Below are 12322 nucleotides of genomic sequence, written 5' to 3' on the forward strand. Positions count from 1 at the left end.
CATCTAATTCAAAGGATTGTTGGAAGCATTAAAGGGATGAATGCATATAAAGTGCTTAGGACCATGCTCAGCATATTGAAAGCACTCATTAAATGTTAGGAATTTTTACTGTCCTTGCTATTAGGTTTTTATTTATTATAATAAACAAATAAATATTTCATGATCCAAATGGCTTCCGGCAAGTATAGTGAACTGTCGGTAAATATAGATTATTACTAATTTTAACTTTTTGCCCTCCAAAATGGGAATTAGAGAACAATGTAAGCAAATACATTGGCCTTATTTTAGTGTTCGAGTATATTATTTAGATCTTCATTTAAAGAGGCAGACACTGGGTACTGTACTGCCATTCTTACAAAAAAATCTTCAACTTATTAGTCTAACCCTCTTTTTTCCTCAGGCCTGAGTAACACTTGCTCATCTTGAATCTTTATAAAGTTGTTGGGGCTTGTCCACACTTAACACAACCTTGGAGCTTTAGAGAAACTTAACATCACGTTGGCATGCTAGACACTATCATTTACTCTGATTACAAGGAGAGCCCAGCTATTCAGTTGAGTTCCCCATACTTCCTTGATTTAATAACCAACTTCTCCAGTTTGTGCAGCTTCCTGGATTCTTGGAGCTGAAATGATTGTTAGTTTCCATTATAATGAGCGGTCTCTAATGTAACAACTGAAATACCCTGCTAGAGGGTAGTAGTCTCCTTCTCTTCAGGTTCTACCTTATCTTTGTGTCCTTGAGCTGCAACAAGAGAGGACAATCACAGGCTGGTGATTATCTTTTTGTCATCAGAAGGAAATTTTCCTTGTGCCTTAGCTCTTCACCATCATTGTTCTTTCAAACTAGAGCTTCCTCCCAGGTTAATATACATTTTACCTTCTTTCTAGTTTTTAAAACAAACATTTCTTTTAATTTCTCTGAACATAGTTTGTAAAGAATCAAGAAGCTTGTCTCCTGCCCTGCTTACCCCCTCATGGTTACAGTCCTCAGAGATAACCATCCCCTCTACCCCTGTTTAAATAGTTTCTTCTAGTAATTACCTCCCTATTTATAAATAAAATGCTCTTATGGATCTCGATGTTAAAAATTTTGCACATTTTCTACTCATTTCCTGTATGTTAGATGAAGATTTAGCATCCACATGCACACATGCCTGCACATGCACGCCTCTACCCCTTCTCCTTCTGCCATTTCCCCATCACAGTTTTTGGCTAAATCATTGGGCAGTGCTTGTTGCTGACTCTGGATATTATTCATTGCTAAGCCTAGTTCAGTTGTCCTTTCTTGTATATTTGCTTAGTTTTCTATGTAATTATTGCTTATTTTTTACAAATGATCCAACAACTCTATCAAATACATATCATTAATTTGTCCCATCTTTGCTCTCTTTACTCAGACTTAAGCCTTTTTTTTTTTGGCTGCATTGGGTCTTCCTTGCTGTGCACAGGCTTTCTTTGGTTGCAGCGAGAGGGGGCTACTCTTCATTGTGGTACGCGAACTTCTTATTTTGGTGGCTTCTCTTGTTGCGGAGCACGGGCTCTAGGTGCGTGGGCTTCAGTAGTTGCAGCACGTGGGCTCAGTAGTTGCAACACATGGGCCCTAGAGCGCGCAAACTTCAGTAGTTGTGGCATGTGGGCTCAGTAGTTGTGGCATGTGGGCTTCAGTAGTTGTGGCTCGTGGGCTCTAGAGCGCAGGCTCAGTAGTTGTGGCGCCTGGGCTTAGTTGCTCTGTGGCATGTGGGAGCTTCCCGCACCAGGGATCGAACCCGTGTCCCCTGCATTGGCAGGTGGATTCTTAACCACTGCGCCACCAGGGAAGTCCCAGATTTCAGCCTTTGATACCTATATTCTTTTTATCCTTGTTTGTCAGTTTTTTTTTACTCCTTGACTATCACTTTAGTGAGATTTCAGGAGGAAGATGTTTGTGATCATTCTGTTATATTTGATTGAAAATTATTTTTACATTTTCATCTCTAAAAGGGGCTGTTCTATTTAAAAGACTGTGCCCTTTATCACAATTTTTTTAACTTGTATTTTATTTAGTTATATTTGATACATTACATGGTTCAAAATTCAAAAGGTACCAAAAGATACAGAGTAAAAAAAGTCTCTTCTCTCTTATTTATCCTCTGGTCACTCCATTTCCCTCCCTAGAAACAACCAATATCATTGGTTACTTGTGTATCCTTCCAGAACTATTTATGAATGTATAAATGTGTGTATGTATTTCCCCTTTGTACACAAATTGTTGAATTCTATACACATTGTTTTGTACCTTGCATTTCACTTAACAATAGATATTAGTATTTATTCCATAAGAGTTCTTTAGAAGCTTCTTCTTTTTTTTTATGGATGTCTTTCTTTGTCTGACTTATTTCACTTAGCATAATTCTCTCATGGTCCACCCATGTTGTTGAAAATGTTAAGATTTCTTTCTTTTTCATGGCTGAATAGTATTCCTGTGTGTGTGTGTGTGTGTGTGTGTGTGTGTGTGTGTGTGTGTATACACCATGTCTTCTTTGTCCATTCATTCATTGATGGACTTTTAGATTGTTTTCGTATCTTGGCTGTTGTAAACAATGCTGTAATGAACATAGGAGTGCATGTATCTTTTTGAGTTTGTGTTTTCTTTGGATAAATGCCTGGTAGTGGAATTGCTAGATCATACGGTAGTTTTATTTTTAATTTTTTCAGGAACTTCCATACTGTTTTCCACAGTAGCCATACCAATTTACAGTCCTACTGACCGTACACGAGAGTCTCCTTTTCTCCACATCCTCTCCAACACTTGTTATATCTTGTCTTTTTGATAATAGCCTTCTAACAGGTGTGAGGTGGTATCTCATTGTGGTTTTGATTTATATTTCCTTGATGATTAGTGATGTTGAACATCTTTTCATGTGCCTCTTGGCCATCTGTATGTCTTCTTTAGGAAAAATGCCTATTCAAATCATCTGCCCATTTTTTAATTGGATTTTTTTTTCTTTTGAGTTGGAAGACTCTTACAGTTTTTTAATAACAAGTTTTTGAGATATAATGCATATACCATACAATTCACCCATGTAAAATATACAATTCAGTGTTTTTTATTATATTCACAGAGTGTGTAACCATCACCATAATTAATTTTAGAATGTTTTACCCTCCATAAAGAAAGTCCATATCGTTAGCAGTCAGTCCCTATTCCCCCCCACTGACTCCCACAGCCCTAAGCAACCACTGAACCTACTTTCTGTGTGTAAATTTGCCTATTTTGGACATTTTCATATAAATGGAATCATTCAATATGTGGGGAGTTGTGTTTCTTAACAGTTTTCTGCAGAAATACCTGAGAAATTCAAGTGAGTAGGTGGTTTCCAAGTTGATGTGGGTATTTTGGAAGGTAGGTTGTTGTCTGCCCAGGGGAATAAATCTGGTTGGTTTTAAAGTGGGGATGACGTAGCAGATTCCTGGGATAGAGCCAGTCAGCAAAGACATTTAGGATTAGACTGTCTTTCCTACAATTCAAGAGCACTGTGTAAAGTGAGACCTAAACTATGGTGACTGCCCAAGGTCTGCAGAATCACTGAGCAGCATGCTGAGGGATCATCTTGAAGTCAACACTGGATCAGAATACGTTCCTGGCTTTGTAGTGAAAGTCTTCGGGGGAAAACAAACAGTTATTTTACAAAGTTGACTGTCTCTATTTTGTCGCATAAAGTACTTTCAATAATATTTTTTCAGTTGGTTAATTTGCCTTATCCTATGCTTTGCCCCAAAACACATATCAGAATGCTTTCATGAACTCCTGCCAGATTTGGTTCACCTTTGCTTTCTCTGTATCTTATCTGTTACACCACATCTTGAAATGCGTAGTCATTTTCCTGTGATCAGAGCAGGAGCAGGTATCTCTCACACAATCATTTGGTCCTTATTGCCAAAGGGATTGACGTGTCATGTTTCCTTAAAGCTAGTGCTGACCCAGAAATTACCCTGTTTTCATATTACAAAGGAGGGGCCAAGGGGCATATGAAGGTTATGGTCAGGCTTCCTCAGTTGTCAAAATTCAAAAAACTTTTCAAAGAAGAAACAAAGCAGCCACACAAAATCTCATCCTTTTAAATTGTTATATAGTCTTAACCATCATATGTGATTCTCTTCACTGCTCCATCTAAGAGTAAGGAAGGAACCATTATCCCCGAGGGATTCATAAAGTCATAGGTGGCAACTGTATCCTGATAAGGTAAACTCAGACAGTCACAGAGCCATTTGGCAGCAGTCTGTGGAGCAGGCCAGCAGGAAGGTAAACAATTGCTAACCTGGGACTGTGGGAAGCAAGGAAATTGTACTTTGCTATTGGCAACCTTTTTATGTAAGATTGGGAGAATTAATGCTCCCTGGTGGAACTAAAAGTTTGGCATTATAGGAAAAGTTTTTTTAAAAATCTGAATTTGTTTCTTTAACCTGAAGAAGGATATATTAGGATTCCTTGGGTTGAAAAAAAATCAAACTGGCATAAGCATGAAGGGATATTTATTGGCTTATGTATCCAAGGATTCTAGTGAGTAAATGTATAATTGGATCCCGGGGCTCAAAGCATGACACAGTTCTCTCCTTTTCTCCTTTCCTCTCTTGGCTTGACCCTCCTCTGTGTTTGCACCATTTTGGGGTTGACTTTCTCCACATGATGGCCACTGGCAGCTCCAGGTTAATCACTTCTACAGGCAAAAACAAGAAGACAAAACGAAACAATCCCCCCTCCCTCCCCACACACACACAGACTCCAGGAGCTTATCTTTCCTGGTAGTTCCAAAATTGGCTCCAGGATTGAGTCTCTTCCCCCATTCCTGAACCAAACATTGTGGTGGTGATGGCATGGAATATCCTAAGGCAGCCTTGACATGAGTTTGTTAACACATGAGGAGAGAGAAAGTGGGTAGTTAGCCCCACTCAAACTACATAGACTGAGAGTAGGGAAGGGATATTTCCCAAAGTAACAGCAGGTGGTGTTACCAGAAGAGAGAGTAGATGCTGTGTGCAACCAAAATGCCTGTCTGCTACAGAGAGGAAATCAAGAGCTCATTTGGTTTTGAAGTATACAGCAGGATATTCTCATAGAAGTAAATAACTTCTCTGCTAAAGATTAGTGAGATAAAAATAGGCATAAGTGACAGTAGAAGGGACTTTAGTAGTACCTGTTTTTCAGAAAAGCTAGATATAGATCAAAGTTTTATAGAGCGGATCCCATTTTACGACTGAGTTCCATTATGAAGTCACAACTATATTCCTAAAAGAAAACAAATCCACTGAATTGCGAGTTAGGAACTTCTGATGAAGAAGTAGTTATGACTGCTACAGATCTATAATACATACCAGGCCTTGTGATACATCAGTGTTAAAACATCTGCCAGCGTTGCAGTTACCAACTGTCAATTCACTTTTCCTTTGGGCTCTTTTAGAATGTGGAAGCTGTTTCCTTCATTTATCCTTTTCTTAGCTGCAGACATTTTTCCTATGCTAGGAGGTCTCTAACTCCACCTTGGACCTCCAAAAACTTACCCCTCGTTTTGCGTAATAGAGCTACCTACAAATGCATTGTCACATTTTGCCAACAGGGAAGCTGTCTAATTCAGGTTCTGCCACAGCCTGAAACTCCCTAAAGAGCAGAGCTTCTATTTATGTAAAACTGGAGGCCACATAAAGGAACACAGGGCTTCCCTGGTGGCACAGTGGTTGAGAATCTGCCTGCTAATGCAGGGGACATGGGTTCGAGCCCTGGTCTGGGGATCCCACATGCCGCGGAGCAGCTAGGTCCGTGAGCCACAATTTCTGAGCCTGCGTGTCTGGAGCCTGTGCTCCGCAACTAAAGAGGCCGTGATAGTGAGAGGCCCGCGCACTGCGACGAAGAGTGGCCCCCGCTTGCCACAACTAGAGAAAGCCCTCGCACAGAGACGAAGACGCAACACAGCAGAAATAAATAAATTAATTAATAAACTCCTACCCCCAACACCAAAAAAAAAAGGAAGACAGATGTGGCTTAAGACCCACATGAAGAGACTTCCCAGGCTTTTCAGGCAATGAAAAGGTATAGGGGTGAGGAGGGCAGACAAGACAATGGACAAGCAGGTGTAGACCTCAGCAGTTGCATCGCCTTGGTGTATATCTATTTATAAGAGAATGGAACCCCAACCTATAACATAGAAAACAGTATATAGACTTTGCCTGCAAGATTGTCAAATTAAATGGAAGAATGGTAAACTCAGATAAAAAATAATTATAGATCTCTCAAGCATTTATATTACTCCTTCCCCATCTTCTCTTTCTTAATTCCTGAAATTTATATCAAGACTGTATCTTTGAACCCTTTTATTCATTCATTCATTTGACAAATAGTTATTGAGCACTTGTTATGTGCTGGTACTCTTCTAGGCATTGAGGCTACAGTGGGGAGCAAAACAAAATCCTTGACTTTGTAGAGTTCACATTCTGGGGACAGCAGTCAATAAATAAACAAGTATATATCATTTCAGGTACTGTTAAGTGCTAAGAAGAACAATGAAGCAGGGTGAGAAGGATAAAGAGTGGTAGAAGAAGGAGGCTGTCATTTCATATATGATGAATGTGGTATTTGAACAGAGACATGATGGGCTTTTAGGAGCAAGCTATGGGCTACCTGGAGGAGGAGCAGCGTAGGCAGAGGGAAAAGTAAGGCGAAGATGCTGGGTCCAGAGCAGCGTGGTCTATAGCTAGGAGTTCCAGCCACAGTTGCTGGAGGACAGTGAGGAAGGGAGAGTGTGGTAAGAGGTGAGGTCAGAGGCAGAGCTAAGGCAGCCGGGGGATGGGGGCTGCTCATATTAAGGGAAGAAGAGAAACCAGTGACAGTTTGGGCAGAAGAATGATGAGGTCTGACTCATTTTAACCAGATAGTTCCAGCTGCAGTGCAGGAATAGGGTAGAAGCACAGAGACCAATTAGGAGATTTTTGAAAAAAATCAGGCCAGAAATGATGGACCAGAGTGGTTGAGGTAGAGGTGGTGAGAAGCATTCTCACCCTGGGTGTAGTTTGAGACCTGAGTTTCCTTCCTTCATTTGTTTTTTCCTTTTTCCTCACTATTCTTTAGAGTATAGTATCTAACTCCTCCCCCCAAGTAATGGAATTTGTATTTATATAGTTTTGAGACTAGGGGCTTTATTTCTGGTGCTGTCTTAGTCGTGTCTCGCCTCCTCTGTCAGCCCCTGTAAAGTTTACTCGATACGGGGTTGGGCTCAGATAATGGTAACACTGCTGCAGATTCTACATCTAGGAGTCCTGGCGTGATGGGAGAGGGGATCAGCAAGTACTAGGAAGGGAGACTCAAGAGCAGGATCTTCCTAATTCTGATCAGGGAACTCAGCCAGAAGCACAGTCTACTACTAATCATGCCCAGAATTTGCATTCCTTATTTCCTTACAGAAATTGTTCTCATCACTGACAGTTTTACAGAGAAAACTCATACTGGGGTAGAGAACTGCAGCAAAGACAGGAAGCACTGCTGTGCTTCAGACTGATGTGTGGGCAGCGATGATACTTGTCATAGAACCTTAGTGTCTCAGACTTGGAAGACTCCCTCGAGGACATTTGATCTGGTCTTCTCCCACTGCTGTGTAAATCCCTGCCATGATATGTAATCATCTAGCCTCTGCTTCCAGAGTCTAGAATCCATAGATCATAGAATGTCAGTGCTGAAAGTGATCTTAGAGATCATATAGGCCTGAGACTAGAAGAATTCAGGAGTGTGAACTCTGAGACCCATGCTCTTTCCACTCACAATGTTGTCACTCCAAATACAGGGCAGCCCTTGCTGGTAGAATGACAGAGGTGGGTTTAAATGTCTCTGTTTTCATCCCATCACAGGCTGTCTGGGCTTATTTTCTTTTCAGTGCTTAACAGTAATGAATCCTTTCTTTTTATTTTCAACCCTAGGGGTTGCCCTTCTCTCAGATGTGTACCCTGAGAAAATCTTGCCTGGCCTGTTGGCACAGTATGATGGCGGTAAAGACAAGCACACACTGGAGACCAGAATGAAAGTCGGGGAAATCCTGATGCGAATTGTCAGGGCATTAGGTGAGTTTTCTTGTTCCAGCATCTGGAATGGGGTCAGGGAGCAGTATGGCTGTGGAACCAAAGTCTGTGCACCTGGAGGCTTGTTATGCTAGCAAGGTGAGGACAATTTGGGGGCTGAGGTGAGTCACTTCCTGTTCAAGGATTTAGCAAATGTCCAACGCGCACCAAGAGATTGGCAGCAATAGTGCCCATTGCTTCTACAACTGCTTAGTCTCCTCCGCTGAGCTATGTTGGGGCCCTGATTTTCCTCAGAGCTGGAATGAGAAGTTTCCCACTTGCTGAGCAGCAGCAACCATGAAAAGAAGGGGAATGTCATACAGGGAAAGAAGTGCTAACTCTGGTTGAATGACTTCTGTGTGCCAGGTCCTCTACGTGTATATAATCTCATCTAATTTTCCCAAGAAATTCTGTAAAGAGGCTGTTGTTGGGCCCATTTTATAGATGGGGAAACTGTAGCACAGGAACCTTCAGAAATTTGTTCAAGACTCATTCAGCTGGTAAATACTAGTGCTAAGAATTGAACCTACCAACTTGAAGGAAGTTGCTCAAAACCACACAAGCTGAGAGTTGTAAAGCCGTGGGCTCTAGAGTCACACTGCTTGGGATCAAATCCCAAGCTGCTGCTTATCAGCTTTGTGATCATGGGAATGTTTCTCAACCTCTTGGTGCCTCAGTGTCCTTATATATAAAAAGAGGATATTAATAGCACTTACCTCATATGGCTATTGTAAGGATTAAATTTTACTCTTGGGGCTTCCCTGGTGGTGCAGTGGTTGAGAGTCCGCCTGCCGATGCAGGGGACACGGGTTCGTGCCCCGGTCTGGGAAGATCCTGCATGCCGCGGAGTGGCTGGGCCCGTGAGCCATGGCCACTGAGCCTGCGCGTCCGGAGCCTGTGCTCTGCAACAGGAGAGGCCACAGCAGTGGGAGGCCCGCGTACCGCAAAAAAAAATAATAATTTTACTCTTTACCCACTAGGGAAAGATTCTGAAAAACAAGCTAGCTTTGGGATTCCCTGGTGGTCCAGTGGTTAGGACTCTGCGCTTCCAATGCAGGGGGCGTGGGTTCGATCACTGATCAGGGAACTAAGGTCCCGCATGCTGCATGGCATGACCAAAAAAACCCAAAAAACAACAAACTAGCTTTTGCCTCTTGTATCAAGAATTTACGTCGAGTTCTTCCTTCACCAGCATTTTTAAGGATTTCCAAAGATTCCACGTAGCCATGCATCATTTCCACGGACGTAGCCCTTAATTTTCCTAATTTCTGGGTGGCCCTCTGGCTAAAGAAGCTAGAACCTAGATCTCCCACCACTTAAATTCTTTTATCGCTGAAAGGAAAATCTTATGAGAGTGAAATTAAAAGTGTTTTTTTCTGCCCTTTGAAGAAGGGCGAACTTTCTATATTTGCCTTAGTCTTAAATATCGGTCTGAAACATACCAGACAAGTGCACCATTATGAGAAATGATTGTCTCACAATAGGGAGTGTTAAGTTTAACGTATTATAGGATCAAATGCACCTCTGACTTCCATTTGTGTATATCATTGTGATCATCAATCTGAGAAGGATGTGTCTGATGCATCAACAAAACATGCCTGTTCTCTGTAACTTCTGGTAGACTGCTATCATAGGCGTGATAAACGCTGAAAAGGCACATTTCTCCATCTCCACGGGCCAGTCCAAATCACTTCCTGTGGTGAGATTGAAGGTGGGAATGAAGGACTAGGTTGAGTGGGAGAGAGGGCTTGCTCCTCCTTACATAGTCCTATAATTAGCCCAATTTCCAAAACTGCCTTCTGGCATTTCAAAGCATATTCCATCAGTTCTCAAAGTTCTAATCTTCCTGTAGCCTACTCTAACAAGTAGCCAGCTGTAAACATTGCCTTAGCTTTAACTGCTACTTTCTAATTCACCTTGCCAACTTGTCCAGGTGCATAGATGAGATGGCCGACTGAAATCCTTTAAGTGAAATTAAAGCCCATTTTTACAACATAGCCCATGTCCTCAGTTTACTATTGGTGTGGAAATCCTTGTGACAGCCACTTTATAAGACTTCTTTAATAAGTACCCTAGTTTCAGTGGTCCAGGCCTTGTGCTCTCCCCATCCCCAGCTCTTCTTTGCAGCAGGGGGAGTTCCATGGGAACACAGGCCCATAGGTAGGAGCCAGGTGCAGTACTACCGCTTCCTCTTGGCTTCAGTTCCCTAACCACATCTACTTTTCATCCTGCCACTAGACAATGGTGGAAAATCAGCAGGAGCTTTTTTTTTCTTTCATTAGAAAAAAAAAGATTGAAGTATCATATACATATAGAAAAGTATATAAAGTACACTAATTTTAATAGTGTAGTTTTATGGTTCTCTACATATCTGCCATCACCCAGATCAGTACAGAGAAACTTCTAATAACCCATAAAGTTTCCTTTTTTCCCTTCCTAAGCTATACCTGCCCCAGAGGTAAGCACTATTCTGAATTTTTATCAGCATCAATTTATTTTGATTGTCCTTGAACCTCATTTTTTTTTAAAAATTATTTATTATTTTTGGCTGCGTTGGGTCTTTGTTGCTGCGCGCAGGCTTTCTCTAGTTGCAGAGAGCGGGGGCTACTCTTAATTGCAGTGCGCAGGCTTCTCATTGCGGTGGCTTTTCTTGTTGCGGAGCACGGGCTCTAGGTGCGTGGGCTCCAGTAGTCATGGCATGTGGGCTCTAGAGCGCAGACTCAGTAGTTGTGGCGCACAGGCTTAGTTGCTCCGCGGCATGTGTGATCTTCCTGGACCAGAGCTTGAACCCGTGTCCCCTGCATTGGCAGGCGGATTCTTAACCACTATGCAACCAGGGAAATCTGAACCTCATTGTAATGGAATTAAATCCCCATGTTCCCAGTAAGTTGATAGATACGGACACATGGGTAAGTTTGGGTCAAATTTTAGGGGGCAGGAATATTTCATAGGCTGTGCTGTGTATTGTATTTCCTGTTGTCTCATTACAAGGCATATGATGTCTGGTGTCTCATTTTAGTGATGTGAAGATTGATCAGTGGTGTTTCTAGTAGGATACATCCATAATAAACTTCCCCATCAACCTTCCTCCTATTGGTTTTAAGTAACCACTGGTGATTGTTGCCTAGATTGTTGCTGTTATTTCATAGAGGTTACACTTTTTTACACATAAGGAAACAGATACAGAGACGGGTACTAACTTGCCTAATGTTACATAGCTAATTAATGATGAATCCAAAATTTCAATCCAGACAATCTGACTCCAGACCCAGTCTCTTACCCAATACACAATACTGTATCCTGAAAATTTTCCCATGTCATTAAGCATCTTTTTCCTGTTATTAACACACATTTTCCACATCCTCTATAATTTTTAATGATTGCATAAGACTATATCATTTGAATGTATCATAATTTTTTTCAACTGACCAGCTTAAAGGTTGTTGTAATTTTTCACTATTATGAATGATGTTAAGATGAATATTCTTGTAGCTAAATCTGTGCAGATCCACGATAATTTCCTAGGAAAAATTTCTAAAAGTAGAATTTCTTAAAAGCATGTGCATATTTTAAAACATATTTATTGCTAAATTATCTTCCCAAGAGATTGTGCCAGTTTATATTTTAATGTTTGAGAATATTTGTACCCTCATCAGCACTATATATGCTATGTGTTATTTTTATCAAGCAGATATATAAAGAAATGTTATTGTGTTTTTATTTTCATTTATTCAATTGACAGGGTTAAATATTTTTCATATTTTTATTAGCTAAATTTTTGTGTGTGTGGAGGGTGTATGTGTGTGTATGTGAATTGCCTGTTCCTATCTTCATTTTTCCATTGGGGTGTTGATTTTGTTATTTAATTTGTAAAAGCTTTATATATTTACAGATCTTGAACCACTAACATTTATGTTGTAAATATTTTCTTTGGTTTTTTTACATTTTAGTTTTGTTCATATTTTCTGTTTCCTTTGTTTTGAAATGTAGAAGGTTTTTATTTTGATGTAGGCAAATCTATCTTTTCTTTTATGGTTTCTCTCTTATATAGAAAGGCTTTCTTAAACCAACATTTTATAAGTATGAATCTATATATTTTAATCTGTACTCCTCAGCATAGAAAATATGGTGGAAGGATTTTGGTTTCATTTATTTAAGGAACTATTTAGTTTTTTTATTGTACTTTTAGAAATTTAATCTTAATGCATTGCTAAATTACCAGTCACTCCAAATCTGTTTCC

At 40.6% G+C, this 12322-nt stretch overlaps 1 protein-coding gene across 2 annotated transcripts in view; it reads left to right on the plus strand.

The window, feature by feature from the left end:
• Window positions 1–12322, plus strand: part of TANGO6 (transport and golgi organization 6 homolog) — a 182939-nt gene that overhangs the window by 96829 nt on the left and 73788 nt on the right. For both annotated transcript variants that reach the window (XM_032611851.1, XM_032611852.1), the window contains one exon: window positions 7944–8084. In XM_032611851.1, coding sequence (XP_032467742.1) covers window positions 7944–8084 — 141 coding nt within the window. The remainder of the gene's footprint in view (window positions 1–7943; window positions 8085–12322) is intronic.

This window comes from Phocoena sinus, chromosome 19 (genome assembly GCF_008692025.1).
Source record: "Phocoena sinus isolate mPhoSin1 chromosome 19, mPhoSin1.pri, whole genome shotgun sequence".
In the NCBI taxonomy this organism is placed as follows: domain Eukaryota; kingdom Metazoa; phylum Chordata; class Mammalia; order Artiodactyla; family Phocoenidae; genus Phocoena; species Phocoena sinus.